General features: G+C 48.0%; 2 protein-coding genes across 2 annotated transcripts in view; both read left to right on the top strand.

The window, feature by feature from the left end:
* LOC142297119 (uncharacterized) overlaps window positions 1-25,073 on the top strand; it is a 210,761-nt gene that overhangs the window by 157,970 nt on the left and 27,718 nt on the right. The gene's annotated exons all lie outside the window — the stretch shown is intronic.
* The window catches only part of LOC142297117 (uncharacterized), a 66,705-nt gene that overhangs the window by 23,189 nt on the left and 18,443 nt on the right, over window positions 1-25,073 (top strand). The window contains exon 4 of the mRNA XM_075341385.1: window positions 13,343-13,492. Coding sequence (XP_075197500.1) covers window positions 13,415-13,492 — 78 coding nt within the window. The 5' untranslated portion in view covers window positions 13,343-13,414. The remainder of the gene's footprint in view (window positions 1-13,342; window positions 13,493-25,073) is intronic.

Genomic DNA, 25,073 nt, shown 5'->3' with positions numbered 1-25,073 from the left:
TCGCCACGACAGCACCCACGAGAGAGGGATCCGCCCCCTTCAGGACAGGAAACCTACAGATAAAAAGGGGCGGTCCCCCTCCCTCATCAGTTGGTTTCCTGTCCTGGAAGGATCGGAACCTACCATACCTGGGTCTAGGAGTCCGTGCGGCGTCTAAGGGAACGGCGGAGCTCAGGATTCCAGAAGCACGGTCGGTGGAGCTCCCCTCGTGGACTCCATCCTCCGGTGCACCCCGTCCTCTTTCCCTCGGCTTGGCCTGGTCCTCCGGGGAAATGACGCCTGCAGGATCGTGCCGGTAAGTAGGCTGTTCGTGGAACGGTGACTCTCCCTGTGCTGCGTGATTCCAGCTCCTTCCGGATTGTGGAGCATGTGCCGGGGGGGGCGTGTCCGGATACTGCCACGTCAGCTCACGCGCGAATTCCTGCAGGAACCCGGAAGTGAAGGGCACTTCCGGGGGAACGGATGGCTGGGAGACTCGTGGACTCCTCCTGCATAACGTGTCCGAAACTTGCAGTAATCAACGGGCCGGTGAGTTGCTGTGTGCGGTGAGTCTGGCGCTTCCCCTGCACCACATGCTTGCAGTAACGTGTACGCGCGCGGGGGGGGGGGCGTGTCCGGGACTTGCTGCGTCAGCGCTTGTTGCCTCAGCATGACAGAGCTGCAGGAGTGATTGGGGAGCGCACAGCTTAAGAGGCGGGCTTCCTTTCTATTTGAATCTTCACCGCTTCTACAAAGATGGGAAGTCCCCGCGCCTCCCCTACCCGGGACACCTCTCCGTCCAGGGATGCTGGACGTAAAGACTCGAGTGACACCAGGAGTTCCACGGGTCGTAAGTGGACCGAGGACTCTGCATCCTCCAAGGACCGGACAAATCGTTCGTCCCCACCTCCAAAGCCGGTATCCGTTCTTTTCCTGGTATGGGTGAGTGATCTTCGTGAATGTTGCCCTATACTGATGTTCCCTTCCGGTTCTGTTCCAGGGGCCTAAGAAAAGCACCGCTAAAGCTAATAATAAGGAGTGCCCACTGTGTGCCTGTCCCCTCCCAAAGGACTATATGCAGAAACTTTGTAGGTCCTGTATCCAAGCTATTCGGGGGGAGGCTTCAGCTTCTACCAACCCCCCTCCGGATCTCAGGGAACTGATACGTACAGAAATTCAGGCTTCTCTTCAGTCCCTGCATGGATCTAAGAAATCCAAGAAATCTCACCGCCAGCATGATTCCCCCCCCGTCTTCTGACTCAGCTGAAAGCCAGAGTGATGCTTCTTCAGCCTCTACCTCATCCTCTTCTGACGAGGCTGGAAAGGAGTGTTTCTCATTGGATGGGATGGACTCATTAGTAAAGGCAGTTCGCTCAACCATGGGGATTGCAGAAGAAAAAATCCCCAAATCTGCTGATCATACCTTGTTTGCTGGTCTCACTCAGAAGAAAAGGAAATCCTTTCCTGTGAATGAGGCCCTAAAAACCCTTGTTCGCAAGGAATGGCAGAAACAGGATCATCGTGGGTTTCTCCCGTCTTCCTCAAAACGGAGATACCCCTTTGATGATGCAGACTTGTCCCAATGGTGCAAGGTACCAAAGGTGGATGTGGCAGTAGCAAAATCCTCCAAAAAATCAGCCTTGCCTTTCGAGGATATGGGATTTCTACGAGACCCTCTAGACCGTAAAGCAGACGCCTTCCTGCGTAAAACCTGGGAAGCCTCTGCAGGGGCACTGAAACCAGCCATTTCCGCAACATGTACAGCCAGGTCACTTTTAGTCTGGCTAGATACCCTAGACAAGCAGCTTAAGTCAGGTACCTCCAGGGATAAGATTGTTTCCTCGCTACCCTTACTCAAAGACGCAGCTAATTACCTGGCAGATGCTTCTGCTGACTCTGTCCGCCTGGCGGCCCGAGCGGCAGGGTCTTCTAATGCAGCCCGGAGAGCCCTCTGGTTGAAATCGTGGAAAGGGGACACATCCTCAAAATCGAGACTGTGTGCACTTCCCTGTGAGGGTGAGTTCCTCTTTGGTCCACAGCTGGATGACATACTCACCAAGGCGGGTGATAGTAAAAAGGGGTTCCCTAATACATTTGCTCCTCCTTCTAGGCTCCCATATCGCAAACGTCGTTTCCAGCCCACACGACCTGATCGCAGGGATAGATCGGACAACCCCGCCTCTGGGTCCAAGGGGACCCTGTTTGGAAACCCTTCCTCCCGTAGGAAGTTCCCTAAACAATGATGGGGGGGTTCCGGTGGGAGGCAGACTAAGGTTTTTTGCAACCCTTTGGAAAACCATCACTTCCAGCTCCTTTTATACTGGATTTGATTTCTCATGGTCTCCGGCTAGAATTCACTTCCCTCCCTCCTCAATTGTATTGTCTTACACCCACTAGGAGGTCGGAGGATCAACATAATGCACTGGTGACGGAAGTTCTCACTTTGGTGGAAAAACGGGTTCTTACGCCAGTCCCATTACATGAGAGGGGCCGAGGGTTTTACTCCCCTCTTTTCTTAGTACCAAAGCCTGATGGGTCGTTTCGGACCATAATTAATTTACGAAAACTTAATCTCTTTCTAAAATACCGACGGTTTAAAATGGAATCCCTCCTGACCACCATAAAATTGCTCTATCCCAATTGCTACATGGCGGTCCTTGATCTAAAAGATGCATATTACCACGTCCCAGTTCACGCACTTTATCAGCAGTACTTTCGGGTAGCACTCTATATGCACAACTCTGTTCACCATTTCCAATTCACGGCCATGCCCTTCGGCGTTTCACTCGCCCCTCGGATTTTCACTAAAGTAATGGCAGAAGTCACTGCTCACCTTCGCGAGCAACAGACTTTCGTGATCCCTTATCTAGATGACCTACTGGTTGTGGGTAGCACGGCGGCACAATGTTCTCTCCGTCTCCATAATGCTATGTCAACTCTGGGTCGTCTGGGGTGGCTCTTGAATCTCCAAAAATCTAGACTCACGCCCTCAACTTTTCAGTCTTTCCTAGGCATGCTTCTGGATTCTCGTCAACAGCGTTGTTTTCTCCCAGTGGACAAAATAGCAAAAATCCAGAGGATTGTACGACACGCACAGACTCACAGATCTCTATCTCTCCGTTCTGCAATGTCCCTGTTGGGGTCCCTGACCTCCTGTATCCCCGCTGTCCAATGGGCCCAACTTCACTCCAGACAGCTTCAGTGGGAGGTCCTGGCAGCTGCACGATCCCATCCAGGGTCCCTCGATCGTCCTCTGAGATTGACAGACACTGCACGTACATCCCTGACTTGGTGGCTTCGGGAGGAGAACTTAACCAAGGGGAAGGAATGGCATGTTCGCCCCACCAATGTCCTCACGACGGACGCCAGTCCCTGGGGGTGGGGGGCTCACATGGGGGACTCGATGACCCAAGGTCTTTGGTCCCAGCAAGAATCAACCGAGTCCTCCAACCGGAAAGAACTCATGGCGGTCTCTCAGGCACTGATGTCATTTCTTCACCTCCTCAGGGGAACACATGTACGACTTTGTACGGACAATCAGACGGTGGTTGCATACATCAACCACCAAGGAGGAACGAGATCGTCTTCCCTCATGTCCACGGCGGTTCAACTGTTGGAACTTGCCGAGACTCATCTGTTATCCCTCTCTGCAGTGCACATCCGAGGGGTGGACAATGTCAAGGCGGATTTTCTCAGCCGTCACACTCTCTATCAGGGAGAATGGGTCTTGCATCGGGAAGTGTTTGCTCAAATCATACAGTACTGGGGCCTCCCGGTTATAGATTTGTTTGCTACCAGAGCCAACAGGCAGTTGAAACGGTTTGGATCCCTGAGCAGGGCGGATCAGCCAACAGTGCTGGATGCCCTTCAGGTTCCCTGGCGGTACAGCCTTGCTTATGCCTTTTCTCCCATAATTCTTCTACCAACGGTCCTTCGGAAAATCAGGGAAGATCAGGCTCGCATTATCCTTATAGCTCCCTTCTGGCCCAGACGTCCCTGGTTCTCCCTCCTGAGACAGATGTCAGTGACGGACCCCTGGGTTCTCCCATCCCGACCGGATCTCCTATCACAGGGGCCTTTCCTGCATCCACGCGTCAAGGGTCTCCACTTGACGGCATGGAATTTGAAAGGGCATTGCTAGGCTCCCGGGGGTTTTCCGGTCGCCTGGTGGATACCTTGCTGCAGAGTCGTAAACCAGTGACTACCCGTCAGTATGGTCGGGTATGGCACCGGTTCCTTGTTTCCTTCCCTGATGCCGCACCTTCGGTAGTCCCGATTTCTTCTATTCTGGAATTTCTCCAGTCTGGGCGAGATCTGGGTCTGTCAGTCAGTACCCTTAAAGTTCATGTGTCAGCTCTGGGCGCCCTTTATAATTCTAATATAGCGGGGGATAAGTGGGTCATGCGTTTCATCAAGGCCTGTGACCGGGGTCAGCCGCTCCGTCTTCCATGCACACCAACCTGGGATCTCACTCTGGTTCTGGATTCCCTAACCCGTCCACCCTTTGAACCACTCGCCTCGGCGTCTGACAAATTGCTCTCTTTTAAAACATGCCTCTTAGTTGCACTCACTTCGGCCCGGCGTGTTAGCGATCTTCAGGCTCTTTCGGTAGATCCCCCTTTCCTTAGGGTCTTCCAAGATCATATTGTTCTAAGAACAGACCCGGCCTATTTGCCTAAAGTAGCCTCACAGTTTCACCGGAATGCAGAAATCATTCTTCCTTCCTTCTTTCCTGACCCTTCCACACCGGAGGAATGCCGGTTTCACACACTAGACGTAAAGGACACTATTCTTACATATGTCTCTAGGACAGCCCCTTGGAGACAGGATAGGGCTTTGTTTATTGCCTTTCAGGGTTCCAGACGTGGTCATCAGGTGACGAAGCAATCCTTGGCCCGATGGATGCGGGATGCTATTTCTGTTGCATATGAGTCGAAGCGGGAGCCCCTTCCGTCTCCTGTACAGGCTCACTCTACTAGGGCGATGGCTTCATCTTGGGCTGCCATGGCGGATGTCTCCATTGACAGTATTTGTAAGGCTGCGACCTGGTCCTCTCCTTCTACTTTTTACAAACACTACCGACTGGACCTTTCTTCCTCCTCTGACCTTTCTTTTGGGAGATCGGTTCTTCAGATGGTGGTCCCTCCCTAAGTGTGTTATCTCTCTAAGTCTCTCGTGGGTGCTGTCGTGGCGAAAGGAAAAGACTATATTACTTACGGTAATGGGATTTTCCAGAGTCCACGACAGCACCCTTTACACCCCTACCCTTTTGTTTTCTTCACCCTTTGGGTTTGGTGGTTCTACTTTTGTCTTGTCTTGTTACTAATTTGTGGCGGTTCCTCTCCATTTCTCTGAAACCAACTGATGAGGGAGGGGGACCGCCCCTTTTTATCTGTAGGTTTCCTGTCCTGAACGGGGCGGATCCCTCTCTCGTGGGTGCTGTCGTGGACTCTGGAAAATCCCATTACCGTAAGTAATATAGTCTTTTATTAGTACAAAAGCATCATAGCAAATAGACAATGTATAAAAAAGTAGAGACAAGTGGTGTGTACCAGCAGGTGGCGCCCTCACCACACACAAGGCACATAGGAGCACATAGTAAATGAATCCATGAGTACACAGCTAGGGCATACCTATAAGGCAGGCAGCCCAAAGCTGGACTAATTATAAATAGATAAACAGTGCTCCTATGCAGTTAATCCAAGACATAGTAAATCAGTAATACATGATAAACATGAACATAACCCTGAATCAAATGCAGTATATAAATATAACGTACCTATGAGTGTAGTGAGAGCCCAAAACCCCGACCTATAGGTTTCGGTGTTAATCCTTCTTCCGGGGGTGGTCTCTAATTAAAACAGCTGTCCTTTTAAATGGTAGCTACCCAATCACGTCTATGTTAGTCTCAACCAATCCCATCCCACATTATATGGAGGTTCCTCATGATATAATACAACAAATGTCCAGATTGGAGGGTAATCCCAAATGTTGGTATTATCCACGCCTCATGTCAGAGACGCCACACCGGAAACACAGGTGACACGAACATCGCGTCACTCCCATAAGGGCATCCCCATCATATGACTCATAGGGGTGTGTGTGTGTGACTGTGACGTCCGCATTACAGCCACGCCTACAGAAACATGGTGTGTAGTCAATGTTAAGGCGCGCCCCATTCATTAACACCACACCGGAAGTGTGGTAACGTGGGCATTGTATCGCTCCCATGGAGACGTCTATATCGCGTTACTCGTGGAGGCGCGGCTGTCAGACCCACATAGAGCGGTATATCCAGAAGCCGTGGCGTAAGTGCCAGTGTTTACATAAGTGTCATGGCAACTGGATAAGCGTCACCACACGCCTAAGTGTCTATTACGTCGCGGTCCCATTTAAAAGGACAGCTGTTTTAATTAGAGACCACCCCCGGAAGAAGGATTAACACCGAAACCTATAGGTCGGGGTTTTGGGCTCTCACTACACTCATACGTACGTTATATTTATATACTGCATTTGATTCAGGGTTATGTTCATGTTTATCATGTATTACTGATTTACTATGTCTTGGATTAACTGCATAGGAGCACTGTTTGTCTATTTATAATTAGTCCAGCTTTGGGCTGCCTGCCTTATAGGTATGCCCTAGCTGTGTACTCATGGATTCATTTACTATGTGCTCCTATGTGCCTTGTGTGTGGTGAGGGCGCCACCTGCTGGTACACACCACTTGTCTCTACTTTTTTAAACATTGTCTATTTGCTATGATGCTTTTGTACTAATAAAATTTAAGCTTTTTGCAACTCAGTCGTTGTACAAATTCTTCCTTCTTTGTTTACAAAATATTCTGTATATGGCTGTATCCATATTGTAAATATGGCACGGGATCGACCGTGTCTTTTGGTATTGTGTATTTATATATCTATATATCCGCGCGGTTTCAGCGCTATATCTGGGCCAAACCCGGGTGCACGATCCGGGTTTGGCAATTAATAAAAATAAAGAAAACCAGAATTAAATGAGAGTTTCATACTTACCGAGACTCAGTGTCATGACGGCACACTGCTTCCGGGTCACGCATTCACTTCCTGTACTGTCCATCGCTTACACACAGCTTTCCGTGTTTTCCCCGCCCACCGGCCGTCCTCTCATCTGTGACTGGTTCCAGGCTGTCGCGCCCCCCCAGCCTGTGACAGTCTCTGCTGCGATCATCGCTTATTGCAGCTCAGTAATAGGCTACACTCAGAGCTGGCGTCTTCTCTATGGCTGCTAGCTGTGACATGTAGCAGAGCTGGATGTGTCGCCGTGGGACGTCGTGTGGATTACGTCGGATCTGAAGGACTGTGTTGGGGGTTAATAAAGTGGTGAAAGAGGGGCCGTTCTTTGTACTGTATTCCAAATAAAGGATTTTTCTCTGTGTCTGTGCTTATTTACTGACATTTACAGGTTTGTGTGATGCAGATATCTCATAGAAGCCTGTGCTATCACTAACCTAGGATTTAGTAGCAGCCGTGCGCCGCTATTAACCTCTCATCACTCAGATTGGCACCGCATTAGGCCACCGGGAAGAGCCGGTATCGCACCAGGATTGTCCCATCTAATAGATGCGGCAATACTGGGCGGCTGCGGGCTGAGAATATACCAGCCCCAGCCGGCGTTATCGCTGGGGATGAAAATTACGGGAGACCGAACGCCTTTTTTTTTTTTAATTATTTATTTAAATAAAAAAAAAAAGCCGCATGCGAGGGACTCCCGCGAGTCTGACATCGTAGCACAACCGCACACTTCTGATGTGTTTCTAGGTACATGCACGCTCATGTTCATGTTTATAGCCTGTATAGCCTGCATGTTTACGGCAGGCTGTAAAAAAAAAAAAAAAAAAAAAATCCTGCCAGCAGGTGGAAATTTGGTGCTGAAATCTGGTACAGACGATTTCAGCACCGAATGTGCACCTCCTGGCAAAAAAATCGCAGAAAAATAACCGCGGCAAAAAATGCAGCAAAATAATGTGTCAAAACACCACGGCTTTTTGCCAGGAGGTGTAGATTGAATGCAGGAATATGGTGTAAAATTTTCAGCACCAAATTTGCATCCCTTGGCCCAAAAAAAAATAAATTCCTGCAAGCAGGTAAAAATTTGGTGCTGAAATCTGGTGCAGACGATTTCAGCACCAAATGTGCACCTGCTGGCAAAAAAACGCGCCAAAAATCACGGAAAAATAACCGCGGCAAAAACCGTGACAAAAAAAACTGTGTCAAAACACTGTTTTTTTTGCCAGGAGGTGTAGATTGGATGCAGGAATATGGTGTAAAATTTTCAGCACCAAATTTGCATCTGCGCTTTTTCTGCTAGGAGATGCAGGTCTGTGAACTCGGTGACCTCCACCTGAGGTCAGGTTACCTGCGATCACAGATGAAGGACCGTGGGAACCTCCAGCTGTGACCGCAAATGACCTGAGTGACGTCACCGCTCAATGTGCAGCTCATTCATTCTCTGGAGCTCACAGAGAGTGGTCGGTCGTGCCTCTCTCTGTGATATTCAGATGTAGCAGAGCTGAAGCGGCGTGGAACCTCGTGTGGATTACGTCGGACCTGGAGGGCTGTGTTGGGGGTTAATAAAGTGGTGAAGGAGGGGGGGTTTGTATTTTATTCCAAATAAAGGATTTTCCTCTGAGTCTGTGTTTATTTACTAACAATCAAAATGACTGCGGGAACACCATTGTAAATGTGAACAGGGTGCTAGCCAAAAAATACACAATCTATATGAAGTGAAAGCTGCACACCAAATTCAGAGAAACATGAACAAGCATAACTGCTTTATGATACATAAGGAATGAAAAATACAATCAGCCATATGAAAAATTGAAACGTGACATTGCATAACTGCTGAGGATCATTTGAAAAAAAGAGATATTTAGCTAATGTATTGATCAATTTATTACTGCCCGATAACCACTTCACGGTAATCTCTTATTTATGGGGTCCCTAACCAAATGTTACCTCTATATGCGGTTAAAACCTGCTTGTGTGCAAATTTTGTTTTCCATTTTTCATATGGCTAGTTGTATTTTTCATTCCTTATGTATTATAAAGCAGTTATTATTATTATTTATTATTATAGCGCCATTTATTCCATGGCGCTTTACAAGGGAAAGAGGGTATACGTACAACAATCATTAACAGTACAAAACAGACTGGTATAGGAGGAGAGAGGACCCTGCCCGCGAGGGCTCACAGTGTACAGGAGGAGAGAGGACCCTGCCCGCGAGGGCTCACAGTCTACAGGAGGAGAGAGGACCCTGCCCGCGAGGGCTCACAGTCTACAGGAGGAGAGAGGATCCAGCCCGCGAGGGCTCACAGTCTACAGGAGGAGAGAGGACCCAGCCCGCGAGGGCTCACAGTCTACAGTGAATGGGTGATGGTACAATAGGTGAGGACAGAGCTGGTTGCGCAGTGGTCTTCTGGACTGAGGGCTATTGAAGGTAGTTGTTGGAAGAGGTGGGTCTTGAGGTTCCTCTTGAAGCTTTCCACGGTAGGCGAGAGTCTGATGTGCTGAGGTAGAGCGTTCCAGAGTATGGGGGAGGCACGGTAGAAATCTTGTACACGATTGTGGGAAGAGGAGATAAGAGAGGAGCAGAGAAGGAGATCTTGTGAGGATCTAAGGTTGCGTGCAGGTAGGTACCGGGAGACTAGGTCACAGATGTAAAGAGGAGACAGGTTGTGCATGGCTTTGTAGGTCATGGTTAATGTTCTGAGCTGGAGTCGTTGGGTGATGGGAAGCCAGTGAAGGCAGTTCTGCTTGTTCATATTTCTCTGAATTTGGTGTGCAGCTTTCACTTCATATAGATTGTGTATTTTTGGCTAGCACCCTGTTCACATTTACAATGGTGTTCCAGCAGTCATTTTGATTATGTAGTTTTTTTCTGTCTGAGAACGCAGTCCCGCCCTTTAGCCATGATTATTCAACTTCCTATATAGCCAGGTCCCTAGCTTCCCACACACAAGCAGGTTTCAACCGCACATAGAGGTAACATTTGGTTAGGTACCCATACACACAAGTAGGTTTCAACCGCACATAGAGGTAACATTTGGTTAGGTACCCATACACACAAGCAGGTTTCAACCGCACATAGAGGTAACATTTGGTTAGGTACCCATACACACAAGCAGGTTTTAACCGCATATAGAGGTAACATTTGGTTAGGTACCCATACACACAAGCAGGTTTTAACCACATATAGAGGTAACATTTGGTTAGGTACCCCATAAATAAGATTACCGTGAAGTGGTTATGGGGCAGTAATGCATTGATCAATACATTAGCTAAATACCTCTTTTTTTCAAATAATCCTCAGCAGTCATGCAATGTCACATTTTCAATTTTTTCCATTTTTCATATGGCTAGTTGTATTTTTCACTCCTTATGTATTATAAAGCAGTTTTGCTTGTTCATATTTCTCTGAATTTGTTGTGCAGCTTTCACTTCATATAGATTGTGTTTATTTACTGTCATTTACAGGTTTGTGTGATGCAGGTATCTGATCGACACCTGTGCCATCACTAACCTAGGGTTTAGTAGCAGCCGTGCGCTGCTATTAACCCCTTATTACCCCAATTGGCACCACACCAGTCCCCCGGGAAGAGCTGGTATCGCACCGGGATTGTCACATCTAATAGATGCGACACTGGGCGGCTGTGGGCTGAAATACCAGCCCCCAGCCGGCGTTATCTTGGCTGTGGATGAAAATTAGGGGGAACCGCACGTCGTTTTTTTTTTTAATTTCTTATTTAAATTAGAAAAAAAAAAAAGCCGCATGCGGCTTCACCAGAATCACACATGCGAGGGACTCAGCGAGTCTGCCATGGCATCACTCGGCAGCCTCGCACGTGTGACTGGATACACAGCACAGATGCAGCCCGACAGCTGGGGCTGCAGCCGCGAGCTATATCTGTGCTGCCGATTGTTTTTAACCAAAATGTTTTTATTAGAAATTTTGTAAAGTACATAAATCATACAATTCGGGGTCAACATAACCCCTACAGTCCCACCCCTCCCTCCCCCCCACATGAGAAACCTAGAAACCATAAACATATATTTGACCATATCATACATGTGTCATATAGATGCCATAATTCCCCACATGAAACCTCTAACCTATGGAATATTAGAGGATCTGGATCCTCCATGCTCCTATCTCAAGTACCATCATGTATATCTCATAGCCGGCCACAGACGGGGAAAAGTTCGTGGTAGAGGGATACTGTTCCTATAGTCATATTGCCTCTCAGCTATTTATATCATGATTTTAAAACAAGCCCAGCCGGAGCCTAAATAAATCTCTAGATGCCAGACCAGAGTCGTCTATCCACGGGGCCCAGATCTTTTCAAATTTGGCCATACAGTTTCTTTTTAAATATATTCCTTTCTCTACATTTACTATCCAATTGACCTTGCTAACAAACTCCGATATGGTGGTGACCTGATCCGTAATCCAGTATTGTGCTATTAATTTTCTAGCCATGTATAGCATATGGGCAGCTGCCAGTTTACCCTCTTCTTCCAATTTCAGGTCTTCAATATATCCCAGGATGCACACCAAGGGGGTAAGACTTAGATCTGTGATATACACTCTGTTAATAATTGAAGTCACCCCCATCCAAAACGCCTCCAAGCTAGGGCAGGACCACAACATGTGGAGCATGGACGCTGAGTTCGCCCCACATCATGGACAGGTGGGATCCGGTCTGGCACCTATGTCAAATAGAAATTTTGGTGTTCGATAGACTCGATGGATGACATATAGATGAGACAACCTGTAGGCTTCCCCCAGGGACAGGGCGGGTGTTCTTTCCAATATTTCCGCCCACTGATTGTCCTCAATAGGCCCTATCTCCTGCTCCCACCTCTGCTTAGAGTTTGGTAAATGATGTGTTAATAACCTATCCAGTACTTCGCCGTATAATACTGATATCAGACCAGATGAGCCTCCTGAAGAAGCAATTCTCTGTATTATTTTATTACAATGAATTGTGCAGCCAACCATGCCAGCCTCAGCACGGTATGCATGTCTTAATTGGAGGTATTTATAGAATTCGCTATTCAAAAAACCAAACTCTGATTGTAGCGTGGAGAATTCTTTAAAGTTATCCCCTTCCATTAGCTGTGTGAGTCGAGCCAGCCCTCTCTCCCTCCAAACCCCAAACCCCTCCAGCTTATTTAAATTGGGCAGCCACGGAGTGTCCCAGATAGAGGTGAACTGCGTTGGCCCCTTAATGTCCTGTATATCTCTGATTTTAATCCACAACTTATGTATCAACAGAAGGGTAGGCATAGATTCCGATGTTGTGTTAAATTTACCTGCTTCTAGGGTCTCATAAAGATTAAGTGACCTGAAATATTGCTGCAGTAATAGTCTTTGCGAGCCCCCCCCCCCTGGGTCCTCCCACCCTCGGATATGTTGCATCTGGGCAGCTGCAAAGTATGCCCATGGATTTGGCACTGAGAGTCCTCCATCACATTTGCTCCTCTGTAACGTTTCTAATTTAATTCTTGGACTACGCCTCCTCCAAATCAATTCCCTGAAGAGCGAGTTAACTTTATAGAAATATCTCTGGGGTATCCAATGTGGAGAATTATGTAGAACGTACAGCAGCTGAGGCATCCAGATCATTTTTACCAGATTCGCCCGTCCCACCACCGATAGAGGTAGCCTGGTCCATATGTCAATTTTATCCTTAATTTTTATAAGGATTGGGGACAAATTAAGTGTGGTATAATCATTCACTCTGGCGGTAACATTAATTCCCAAGTATTTAAACTGCGGAGATATCTGCAGTCCTGAAGGAGTGTATCTAGGATGTGCTGCCGATTGTTTATTTTTTCCACGATACTGACCCGCAGACACTTGCACTGCTTACCCTGCCCACCGGTCATCCTGGCGCCTGTGATTGGTTGCAGTCAGCTGACACGCTGCCTTTCAGGGTGGGGGCGCGTCTAGCTGCAACCAATTACATGCGCCGGTGGGCGAGGAAAACAATGAATATTGAATTGTCGGCTCCGGAACGTAAAAGCGTGACCCGAAAGGAGTGTGCCGCCATGACAGCGCCTCGGTGAGTATGTCGCGCTCACTCCTACCACCCTATCCCTCCACAAACGTTTTTAATCTCCGGATTCCGGTCCCCATTGACATATATGCGCACCGGATTCCAGAGCGGATCGGACTCTTTAAAATCTGGCAGTGATCCGCCGGTCCCGGGTTTTTGGGCGTTCGATCAGCTCTACTAAGGAATAATAGTCTGCATATCCCAATGTGTAAAAAGTTCAGTTCTGGATGTGACTAATGATGACGTCCTTGTATTATTGACAGACCCTCCAATCCTAACGACACAGAAGAACCAGACACCTTCACCACCTAGTTTTCTCCCCGGAATAACCAAACATGGAGGAGAACAAGAATAACCTATCCAGAGGAATAATAGAGATCGCCTTGAAGATTATCTCTGTACTAGGCGGAGAGGTAAACTCCTGTATATTTCTATATTATCTGCTTGAAATACTATATCCCAAGAATGACAAAAGTATTTTAGGAGTGATACCTTTATAGGCTAACCAGAAAAATTATATTAGCAAGCTTGATTTTTCTGGCTAACACGGTACCACAATATTACCCTGTATTGTGTATTATCTGCTGAGTGGAGAGGTGTGATACCAATGTGATATGACTGAAAGAATGAGTGTGATTAGATAGGGATCATAATCAAAAGATATAGTGATCCCAGATATTATTTGATCCATCCATAATTCAGTATCAGAGAGAGATGTCCTCTGGCTGACCCATTTTCACCATGACCAAAGCGTACGTGTTAGCAGATCTTGAACAAACCATGATTATGAGGAAGTACTGTTTACAGTTCAACAGTCAGGAAACTCGTGGTTAGTTGACAACAGGTGTAAGGAAACTGGCATGTAAAATTCACGGCTACTTGCAATATCTCCAGGAAACTGTGGTCGGCCAGTGATCAACTGGCAAAATGTGCAGGAAGCTACTGGTGCCCACAGCAGTTTGTGGTCAAGTTACATGAACATGACTCAGCTGTCACATGCTGGTCACCAATTCACCACTCAGTGCACACGACGTACAAAGTTTCCTATAAAAAGACCGGACTCGCTTAATGAGATGGGGACAATTCCAGGACGCTAAAGTGGACGCACTGCTCCTGTGATGTAGAGGCCGGATTGTTTTTCCTTCTCACTACTCGAGTCCCTCAGATGAGAAAAGGAATGCTACAACAAACGGTAATGTTGATGCATATTTCTGTTATTGTATAAGATTCTATGACTATAAAGTAGTTCTAATGCCTATGTACCATTGATTATTCATGTGCTATTAAAATAAATAGTATCTTGATATAAAGAATCTTAGTATTCATGCCTGATTAGGATATCAGTGAGCGCTTCGTAAGTACGGGCTTTCAGCCCCCTTTTTAGTAGAGTTTAGCAAGACATAAATTGGCATAGTCGGCAGGATTACTTCTATAAGAAGTAATTAACGAATTTTTGTAATTTAGAAATTAAAAACATATATTTGGCAAATTTCCAGATTTTTTCAATCTTTTTGCATAGTGTCAAAATGTTAAGAAAACGTAAGGATAATGTTAAGGAGGTTGTTGTGGAGATCCCAGGCTGGACTGAGGCTCCCTACAATCTTATAGCACATGAATTGGTCAATTGTGGATTGGCAGAACAATGGCAGGATAAGCTTAAGGGTAGTGAAGCTACTGATGTTGTGAATGTACTCAGTAGTTCCCCTGTGAAAGCAGGTGATGTAGTGTCTTGTGGATTGGCAGAACAATGGCAGGATAAGCTCAAGGGTAGTGAACCTACTGATGTGAATGTACTCAGTAGTGTCCCTGTGAAAGCAGGTGATGTAGTGTCTTTAGGACGGCGCAACTGGATTTTGGCAAGTGCATATAGAGTGATGCATGAGCGTAATCTAAAGATGCAGAAGAAATGTTCCCAGATGAAACAAAAGTTGATAGAATTAGGTGGCCAGAAAACAGTTCTGGAATGTAATACCCGACTGTTGAAGGATAAATTGGAACATTATCAGAATGTGGCACAAAAAGCTGCCGTAAAAATTGCTCATCAAAATAAGTACAAGAAAAGAAGAGGAAAGGTAAATAAAACCAAAAGTGCTCAAAATAAGTACAAGAAAAGAAGAGGAAAGGTAAATATAACCAAAGTACATAAAAGTATCACCTCAGCTTCTATAAACTGGGATCCCGATACTTGGGATGGGGATGTGTGGGATTCATCTTCATCATCTGATGAGGAGGATTACCATAAAGGGAGGATTCAGGCTAACCCAGTAAGGAGGCGCCTAGAGAGGACAGAAAATGAGATCATCCGGGAACATGTCCGGGATGGTCAGGGGAATTGCAATATGACGAAGATGGTATTGCCATCACAAATGAGAGAACGATTCCTCATGTAAAGAATCGAGTAACCATTGAAGATTACTCTCAGGCAGAAGTTGTATCAAAAAGCAAAAAAGAAAGAATATCATTACTTACAGCAAGATGGAATTGCAGCTGTATATTGCTCAGGCCAAAAAACTACTACTACTCCAGCAGGATACAGCTAAACCCCCACTAGGTGGAGGCAACACAGGTGCAGGTAGAGCCATTCACACTCACTTCCAAATATGGAGGAGGTAATGGCTGGATGGTAAAACTGCACACTAGTGGCTTGCATAGAGCACTGTTCACACTAGCAGACGCACAGTCACAAACTCGCAGCCTATTAGGTGACGCCCATACTATTAGATCAGGCGGGCTGCCAAGCCGTACCCCAACTGCGCGCTACATAGGGATAGAAACTCTAATGGCAAGGCCTAACAAAAAGGGGCCTGGCTGTATCCTGTACAAAAAAATATGAGGTTTTTTGTTAGCGTTATGGCCATAAGACGTATGCCTACAACCCTCGTCACGGGAACCTCATGCTTGTAGGTCCCTACACTATATATAATATCAAAAAGCAAAAAAGAAAGAATATCATTAGCGCGCAGTGGGGGTACGGCTTGGCAGCCCGCCTGATCTAATAGTATGGGCGTCACCTAATAGGCTGCAGGTTTGTGACTGTGCGTCTGCTAGTGTGAACAGTGCTCTATGCAAGCCACTAGTGTGCAGTTTTACCATCCAGCCATTACCTCCTCCATATTTGGAAGTGAGTGTGAATGGCTCCCCCTGCACCTGTGTTGCCTCCACCTAGTGGGGGTTTAGCTGTATCCTGCTGGAGGAGTAGTAGTTTTTTGGCCTGAGCAATATACAGCTGCAATTCCATCAGGCAGAAGTTGATAGCATTTTAACACAGTATAGACAAAAACCAGGAGAAGGAGAAATTCCCTGGTTGGTCAGGGTGCACGATCTCGGAGGAGGTGGAGTGCACTTTGACGCCGGAGACGTGGCAAAATTTGTCACCATGTCTCATGACCCAGAAATTCAGAGATCAATAAAAAATTATTTTGTTGATCATAATGAGCATGGTACTCAAAACTTAGTCATGATCCTAGCCCATGCGTTTCTGGACAAATATCCATCAGAAGCAGACTTTCCTATCAATGATAAACCTTGGTATACCTTAAAAGATGGTATGGAAAGGCTGAAGGAAGAAGCAATGAGGAATGCTCTTCCTCTTTTGGGAATGGATGATGATTATCCCCAGTACCCATTGAAAGCCAGCATAAGAAATAGGCTGGTTAAACATGCTCCTCCAGCATACAAAACAGTTATTTTAACCTTAACTGTAGCGCTGACTGGAGAATCAATCGGTGTAGTTCTAGGGAGGATGAGGGAGTTACAGGATATGGGACAGTGGGATAAACCATCCCCTGGAGGCCATGTTGGTAACAGTAAGCCAAACAATCCTGATTGTAAAGAGAAATCAGTAGGGGAGGCCCCACGAGTGTCTCGCAAAGACATGTTCCAGGCTTTGCTTAAAGCCGGGATCAATAAGGAAAGGATTGATGGAAAGGAGACAGGAGAATTATGGAAGTTGTACAAACAGAAAGTTCTATCTGCAAAGAAAGCGACCACTACAAATGTGGAGGGGGGCTCAAAAACCCCCAAGGTAAAGAAATCAGAGGGAAAAGGGGAAAAAACCCCCAAAGAAAGTGTCTTGGGATGATTTTCAGTCAGTTTATCCATGGGAAGAACTGGCTGAAGCCGTGGCCACAAAGTCACGGAAGGAAGGGCTAATACACAGACTGAAGTCTGTGTAAATGAAAGTTCAGAAGGAAGTGATTTACCATAGGTAGCCAGCCAAGCCCCCCTATTGATAAAAAGGGACGAACGTTCCTACGTCAATCTTAGCATACATTGGAAAGGGGGAAATGTTCAAAGAGTCCCAGCTTTGATTGACACGGGGGCGGAGGCTACTTTAATTCATGGAAACCCAGAAACAATAAAAGGACCTCGAGTAAAAATTGCTGGACTAGGTGGTCAAGTGATCACCGGGGTTCAGACACAGGTAGCTTTGAAGATAGGTAATTTACCTATCAAGAAGTACACGGTGCTGGTAGTTACTATACTAGAATATATTTTGGGAATTGATGTCCTAAAAGGGATGACTCTTAACCCCAAAAGAGAATTTTCCTTCTGTTAGATTAAGTCTTGTCATAAGGAAATGCGACCGGTGGTGGTGGGCAAAGTCAAAATGCCCCCTGTACATGTGCCTCCAGCTACAAAACTGGTAGCTATGAAACAATATCGAATACCAGGCGGTCACAGAGAGATCGGAGAATCCATTAAAGAATTGGTAGAAACTGGGGTAATGCGCCCTACTACTACCGCATGGAATAATCCTGTCTGGCCAGTTAAAAAGAGGGATGGCTCCTGGCGCCTGACAGTCGATTATAGGGAGTTAAACAAGAATACTCCTCCTTTGACCGCTGCAGTTCCGGATACAATAACGTTTGTGGAAAATATTCACACTCACTCCGGAACTTGGTATGCAGTAATTGATTTGGCAAATGCTTTCTTTACTATACCTATAGAAGAGAAGGCTCAAGATCAATTTGCATTCACTTAGTTAGGGAGACAATATACCTCTACCAGGTTACCCCAAGGATGGCTACATAGCCCCACAATCTGTCACCGGACGGTGGCAGAGCATTTGGATGGATTCGATCTACCATCAGAAATGCAGATCTCACATTATATCAATGATATAATGATACAAGGACAAGATGAGCAAAGTGTGAAAGATCAATTGACAAAACTGGTTACTCATATGAGGAGTAAGGGATGGGAAATCAATGATGCCAAGGTTCATGGACCGTCTCAGGTGGTAAAATTTCTAGGGATTCAGTGGAACAAGGGGCACAGAGAGATCTTGCCCAATGCCAGACAGAAAATTTTTAATTTTCCGGTCCCTAAATCCAAACAGGAGACTGAAGCCTGCTTTACACGGGATGACCGATCGTGCGATTTCACGATCGATCGTACCCGTCCCCGTCGTTTGTGCGTCACGGTCAAATCGCTGCCCGTGTCGCACAAAGTCGTGAAACCTTTGTCACACGTACTTACCTGCTGAGCGACCTCGCTGTGGGCGGCGAACGTCCACTTCCTGAATAGGGAGGGACGTTCGGCGTTACAGCGACGTCACACAGCCGCCAGCCAATAGAAGCGGAGGGGCGGAGATGAGCTGGATGTAAACATCCCGCCCACCTCCTTCCTTCCGCATTGCCGGCGAGAGCTGTGGGACGCAGGTAGGCATAGTTCATCGCTCCCGTGGTGTCACACGGAGTGACGTGTGCTGCCATGGGAACGATGAACAACCGGCACAAGTAAAAATAAACGATATTATGAAACTGAGCAACGAGTACACGACTCACGATTTGTGAGTAATACTGTGTCGCTCAGAGGTTTCACATAAGACGATGTGTATGATGCCTGATGTGCGTCACGAAAACCGTGACCCCGACAATGCATTGCACGATCGGTCGTCTCATGTAAAGCACCCTTCAGTCTTATATTGGATTGTTTGGTTTTTGGAGATAACATATCCCTTATTTGGGGCAAATGTTGGCTCCTTTGTACAAAGTAACGAGGAAAAAATATGAGTTCCACCGGGGAGAGGAACAGCAAAATGCGTTTGAGATGGTCAGGGAAGTGTGGCAAGACATTGAAGAGATTATTCAATCTACCAAGACCACTGTATTTCATGTCGATGCTCATGTCCCTACTAACTCACTTGAATGTTTGTTTAATTCAGAAGCAGATAAAGCAGCAGCCATCAGACAAGTCAGTCCAACAGTTGACAATGAAAAAAGAGGCATGGTTGCAAGGTACAGCTGTTTGGGCACACCAGAAAGAGCGACCCCTTATTCCGCAGGTTTAGACCTCAGTATATTGGAAACTGTCGTGATACCCCCAGGTAAGGTAAAACCAATTTCAACAGGATTGTGTTCCAGATGCCAGATTATCAGGGAGAAATCAAGATACTGATGCTAAATTTGGGAAATGAACCTTTGATCTTGGTGAAACACCAGAAGGTGGCTCAGATGTTGATAATTCCAATAAACTTGTCTGAGATAAGAGAAGGAACTGCCCCGGCAGATTTAACAATACTAAAGGTTTTGGATCCTCTAATATTACAAATGTAGGAGCAAAAATATGGATTCAAAACCTCCAAGGACCGCCCTCAGAGGCAGAAGTAATAGCGGTCAGAAAAGATCGTACTCTGCTTATAATGAGACCAGGAGTGGAGAAGTGGGAATATGTTCCACAAGAAAAATGTTATTCCTTTCTCGCCTTTTCATTGGGGGACACAGACCGTGGGTTATATGTTGTCTCCAGGGGAGGCTTGACACTAAATTTAAAAAAGAGTTAGCTCCTCCTCCCACAGCATATAACCCAGCTAGGCGGGGACTAGCTCAGTTCTTTTTAGTGTCAGCAGGGAGGCTGATACGTCTGGCCTGAGCCCCAGGCCAGCTCAGGTTTTTTTGTTTATTTATTTCTTTTCTTTGTGATTTTATTCTATTTTTGATAGGGGCAATACCAGGGTGCCTTGCCACCCCCGTTCCCCCCGTGTACGGGCAGAGGAAACCTGGCGTGCAAAAGCCGTCAGTCTTCCCTCGCGCCCAAGTGGTCGGGTCTGCGTACCCCTCCAGGCTCCCTGGAAGCACCTCATAGAGGTAGCTCCAGAGGGCTAGGCAGAGCCGAGAGCCTGCTAGCCTTGAGCCGAAGATGCGTCCCCGAGATCTCCGCATCCCAGGACCGACGTGTCTTCAGATGGAGCCAGGAGCAGGTAGGGAGATGACGTGTACTCGTCCCCTGCATCCAAACCGCCGCCTGAGGAGGCGCCGGTGGGGCGATGCAGGCCGTGATCCCGGGGAAGCAGCATTAATTTAGCTCCCGGTGTTGGCCTGCATGTTTAGCAACGCCCCCTCCACTGCTCCACAAGCCGCTCCCTCTAGTGGGCCGTCTCTCCCCTCCATGCTGCCAGAGAACACTGGCCGCCATTACATGTGGGGAGCAGACACGGGTGAGATCGCCTCCTTGGCTCTGCAACTCTGCAGCACTATATACCGCTCTGTTCAGTGGTATATCGCTGTCTTCCTAGCGGTGTGTGCCTGCTGGCTGGCGGTGTCTATCAGCTTTCAGTGGTATATACTAGCTGTGCTTGCAGGTATATACGGACTGTTTGGCAGTGTGTGCCACTTTACTGTTGGTATATACCAGCTCTGCATAGCAGTCCCTTTCTAATACTGCTACTAACTCCTCACCCACAGTAGTGTAATACTGCTAAAGGCTCACAGTATAATTATACGTTTGTTGCTGACATGCGTAAAAACCGCAAGGGTGATAAAGCTTCCCAGGCATCCTCTATGGACCTGTACTATGCTTGTACCACCTGTGGAAGCTCGTTTCCCAATGGTCGAAGCTATCCACTCTGCCGAGGCTGCGATGCCCCTACTACAATGTCACAACAGGCGTTGCCGAACCAGGGGGTCGTGCAATCTGTGGGTTCGGCCCCGGCCACCATTCAGGCAGCACCCCCGTCTGATGAGGCTATCCCTGCATGGGCTCTTCTGATGTCTAAAAGGTTAGATGACCTGGCCGCTCAGATATCTCAGCCTTCCACAGGCTCCCACAGCCTCCCCCCTGGCTCAGCTCCCTCAGAGGAGCCCGCCTTCGTCTGGTGTATCATCCCCAGTACGTAAAAAGGCTGTCTTCAAAAGGCGCCATTGCGACCGTTCCGCCTCGTCTGACTCACACGATGGTCAGTCTGACTCAGGCTCCGTGACCTTTAGTAGTCACGATTCCCGAGACTCTTACTCTGATTCAGATGTCCCTTCTGAGTCTAGGCATATGGAAGACACTCTGATAGCGGCTGTCAATCACTCTCTGTCGATTTCTGATCAGCCCTCGGACCCGACTTCTCAGTCGGCAATCAAGCGAGCCAAGAAGCCTCCTAAGTCCTTTGCCCAGGATCCAATTTTTCATCAAATCGTATCTAAACGGTGGGATCACCCTGATAGGAGGTTTAATAAAAAATCCTCCTCTTCATTCGCTTATCCCTTTCCCCCGGAAATGGTTAAGCCCTGGTCGGTACCCCCCGTTGTGGATCCGCCAGTATCCAGACTGGCTAAACACACGGTTATGTCTGTTTCAGACAACGCGTCTCTTAAGGACTCGTCCGACCGCGCAGTTGATGCTGCGGTCAAATCTATTTTTCAGGCTTCGGGCTCCTCTCTGCGCCCCCTGTTTGCCATGACATGGGTGGCAAGAGCTATGAGCGTGTGGAGTAGGAATCTGCGCAAGTTGCTTCGCCCTTGCAATATTCCTCCGGAGGCTCTTGAGATTCTTGATTTGTTCTCTCTCGCCTCTAATTATCTTCTTCACGGCTCTCTAGATGCAGCCAGCTGGTCGGCCCTAACTGCAGCCTATGCTGTCTTCGCCCGCAGGGTTCTGTGGCTAAAAATCTGGAATACGGACAGTGCCTCCAAGAAGTCCCTGTCCACACTTCCCTTCCAGGGTCTTCGTCTATTTGGTGAATCCCTGGACAAGCTCATATCTAAGGCGACGGGTGGCAAAAGTACCATTCTACCACAAAAGCGGCCTGTAGCCAGAAATTTCAAAAAATCTTCTTGGCGCAGGCAGTCCTTTCGGCCTGCCCCCCAAAAGCCATCGGCCCAAGGTCCCAACGCTCAGAAGGAGGATCCGGTCCCTAAAGAGGCTCTTCTTGGCGTTCCCACTCCAAGCAGCCTAAATCCAAAGGACCTCGCTCTGTACAGGCCCCCCTCAGCATGACGGCAGGTATCCCGCAGATCCGACTACGGTGGGAGGGCGGCTTCTGTTTTTTCGTGATATCTGGCTGAACCACACTCACGATGCCTGGGTTCGAGAAATCGTCACCTCAGGTGATCAACAGTAATCAACAGGTTTCTGCGTTCTCGTCTCCCAAAGTCCGAAACGCAAAACCGGGCCTTATTTCAGGCCATAGGTTCTTTACAAAAAGCAAACGTTATCATTCCAGTGCCCCTGGAACAGCGCGGCAAAGGTTTCTACTCAAACCTTTTTGTCGTTCCCAAAAAAGATGGCTCTGTCCGCCCTATCTTGGACCTCAAACGGCTGAACAAATTCGTACGGATTCGAACTTTCCGAATGGAATCTTTGAGAGCAGTGCTAGCCGCCATGGAACCTGGAGAATTCCTAGCTTCCATAGACGTTCAAGATGCTTACTTACACATTCCCATATGTGTCTCTCATCAACGGTTCCTTCGCTTTGCCGTAGGACACCGTCATTTCCAATTCAGGGCCCTCCCCTTTGGGCTGGCCACTGCACCTCGGGTCTTCACAAAGGTCATGGCGGCCGTCATGTCCATTTTACACCCCAGAGGAATCCTGGTCGTTCCCTATTTGGACGACCTTCTTGTCAAAGGGAGCTCTCCTCACATTTGCTCAGAAAGCGTTCAGATTTGCCTAGACACGCTGTCAAGGCTAGGGTGGCTTGTCAATTTCAACAAGTCATCCCTCATTCCTCATCAGCGCATCACCTTTTTAGGTATGCTGATAGACACGGCTCAGTCCCGGGTTTTCCTTCCAGAGGACAAGAGGTCTTCCCTGATCCGGGCTGCCCAATCCCTCCGCTCTCGCCGCCACACATCCCTTCGGAATGGAATGAGAGTGTTAGGCAAGATGGTGGCGGTCATAGAAGCCGTGTCCTTTGCCCAATTCCATCTGCGCCCTGTACAACTCGATCTTCTATCCTCCTGGGACAAGAATCCAGCTTCCCTGGACCGATCAGTCCGCCTGTCTCGGTCTGCGCTCAGCTCCCTCGTCTGGTGGACTCAAGCCTCATTCCTATTTCAAGGGAAGTCCTTCCGCCCGGTCCACTGGCAGGTAGTCACGACGGATGCCAGCCTGATAGCCTGGGGGGCGGTGTTTCTCCACCACACTGTTCAGGGACGCTGGTCTCCTTCCGAGCGCTCTCTGCACATCAATGTTCTGGAGATCAGAGCCATATTTCTGGCCCTTCAGAATCTTCAACCCTTATTACTGGGCCTCCCTGTTCGGATCCAGTCAGACAATGCCACGGCCGTGGCTTACATCAACCGTCAGGGAGGAACTCTCAGCAAGGCAGCGATGAAGGAGGTATCCAGGATTCTTCTTTGGGCAGAGAAGCACATCCCCATCATTTCAGCTGTCCATATCCCAGGGGTAGACAACTGGGCCGCAGACTTTCTCAGCAGGCAGGGTCTAGCGGCAGGAGAATGGTCCCTCCACGACGAAGTGTTCCATCAGATCACTCTATGTTGGGGACTCCCGGATGTGGACCTCATGGCGTCTCGAATGAATGCCAAGATACGTCCCTTCATATCTCGGTCGAGAGACCCACTAGCGCTCGGCTCCAACGCTCTAGTCTTTCCATGGTCGCAGTTCCGCCTACCCTACCTCTTCCCTCCGTTAGAGTAATCAAGAAAATCAAAGCGGAGGGAATTCCGGTGATCCTCGTGGCCTCAGACTGGCCCAGGAGAGCCTGGTACTCAGAGCTCCTCCAACTTCTCAGCGACACTCCCTGGCGTCTTCCCGACCGCCCTGATCTTCTGTCGCAAGGGCCAATATTCCACCAGAATACAGCACAGCTGCATTTGACGGTGTGGCACTTGAATCCCTGATTCTAGCCAAATCGGGTTTTTCTTCCAGGGTAGTTCATACAATGCTTAATGCTCGGAAGCCTTCCTCCGCCAGCATTTACCACAGGACCTGGAAGACCTATCTTTCCTGGTGTGACCGTCATAATCGGTCACCCCTGACCTTTTCAATCCCTAATGTTCTTGTCTTTCTGCAAGACGGTCTGGACTCGGGTCTTGCTCTCAGTACCCTTAAAGGACAAGTTTCTGCCTTGTCGATTTTTTTCCAGAAGCAGCTGGCTTCTCGCCCTCAGGTCCGTACCTTTCTTCAAGGGGTAGCGCATTTGGTCCCTCCTTATCGCCACCCCTTAGATCCCTGGGATCTGAATCTGGTTCTGGGAGTCCTTCAACTTCCTCCTTTCGAACCTCTGAGAGAAAGCTCGCTCTCCAGCGACTGTCTTGGAAAGTTGCCTTTTTGGTCGCTATCACCTCTATCAGGCGAGTGTCCGAACTGGCAGCTCTTTCCTGTCGTTCACCTTACTTGATATTCCATCATGATAAGGTGGTCCTTCGGCCTTCCCCCGCCTTCCTTCTGAAGGTCGTATCCTCTTTCCACCTGAACGAGGACATTGTGTTGCTGTCATTCTGCCCGGCCCCAGTCCACTCCTTTGAGAAAGCCTTTCACAATCTCGACCTTGTCAGGGCTCTGCGGATCTACATCTCCAGAACAGCGGCGTTGCGCAAGTCCGATGCCCTTTGTGTCCTCCCAGTAGGACACAAGAAGGGCGACCCGGCGTCTAAATCCACGATTTCTCGATTGATCAGGACCGCCATCTGTGAGGCATACAAAGCACGAGGTGCCATTCGCCCTCAATCTGTGCGGGCCCACTCTACACGAGCAGTGGGTGCCTCCTGGGCTATCCGCCATCAGGCCTCGGCGGCCCAACTTTGCAAGGCCGCT

This window comes from Anomaloglossus baeobatrachus, chromosome 3 (assembly GCF_048569485.1).
Source record: "Anomaloglossus baeobatrachus isolate aAnoBae1 chromosome 3, aAnoBae1.hap1, whole genome shotgun sequence".
Lineage (NCBI taxonomy): Eukaryota > Metazoa > Chordata > Amphibia > Anura > Aromobatidae > Anomaloglossus > Anomaloglossus baeobatrachus.
This window is presented reverse-complemented; position numbering and strand designations above follow the sequence as displayed.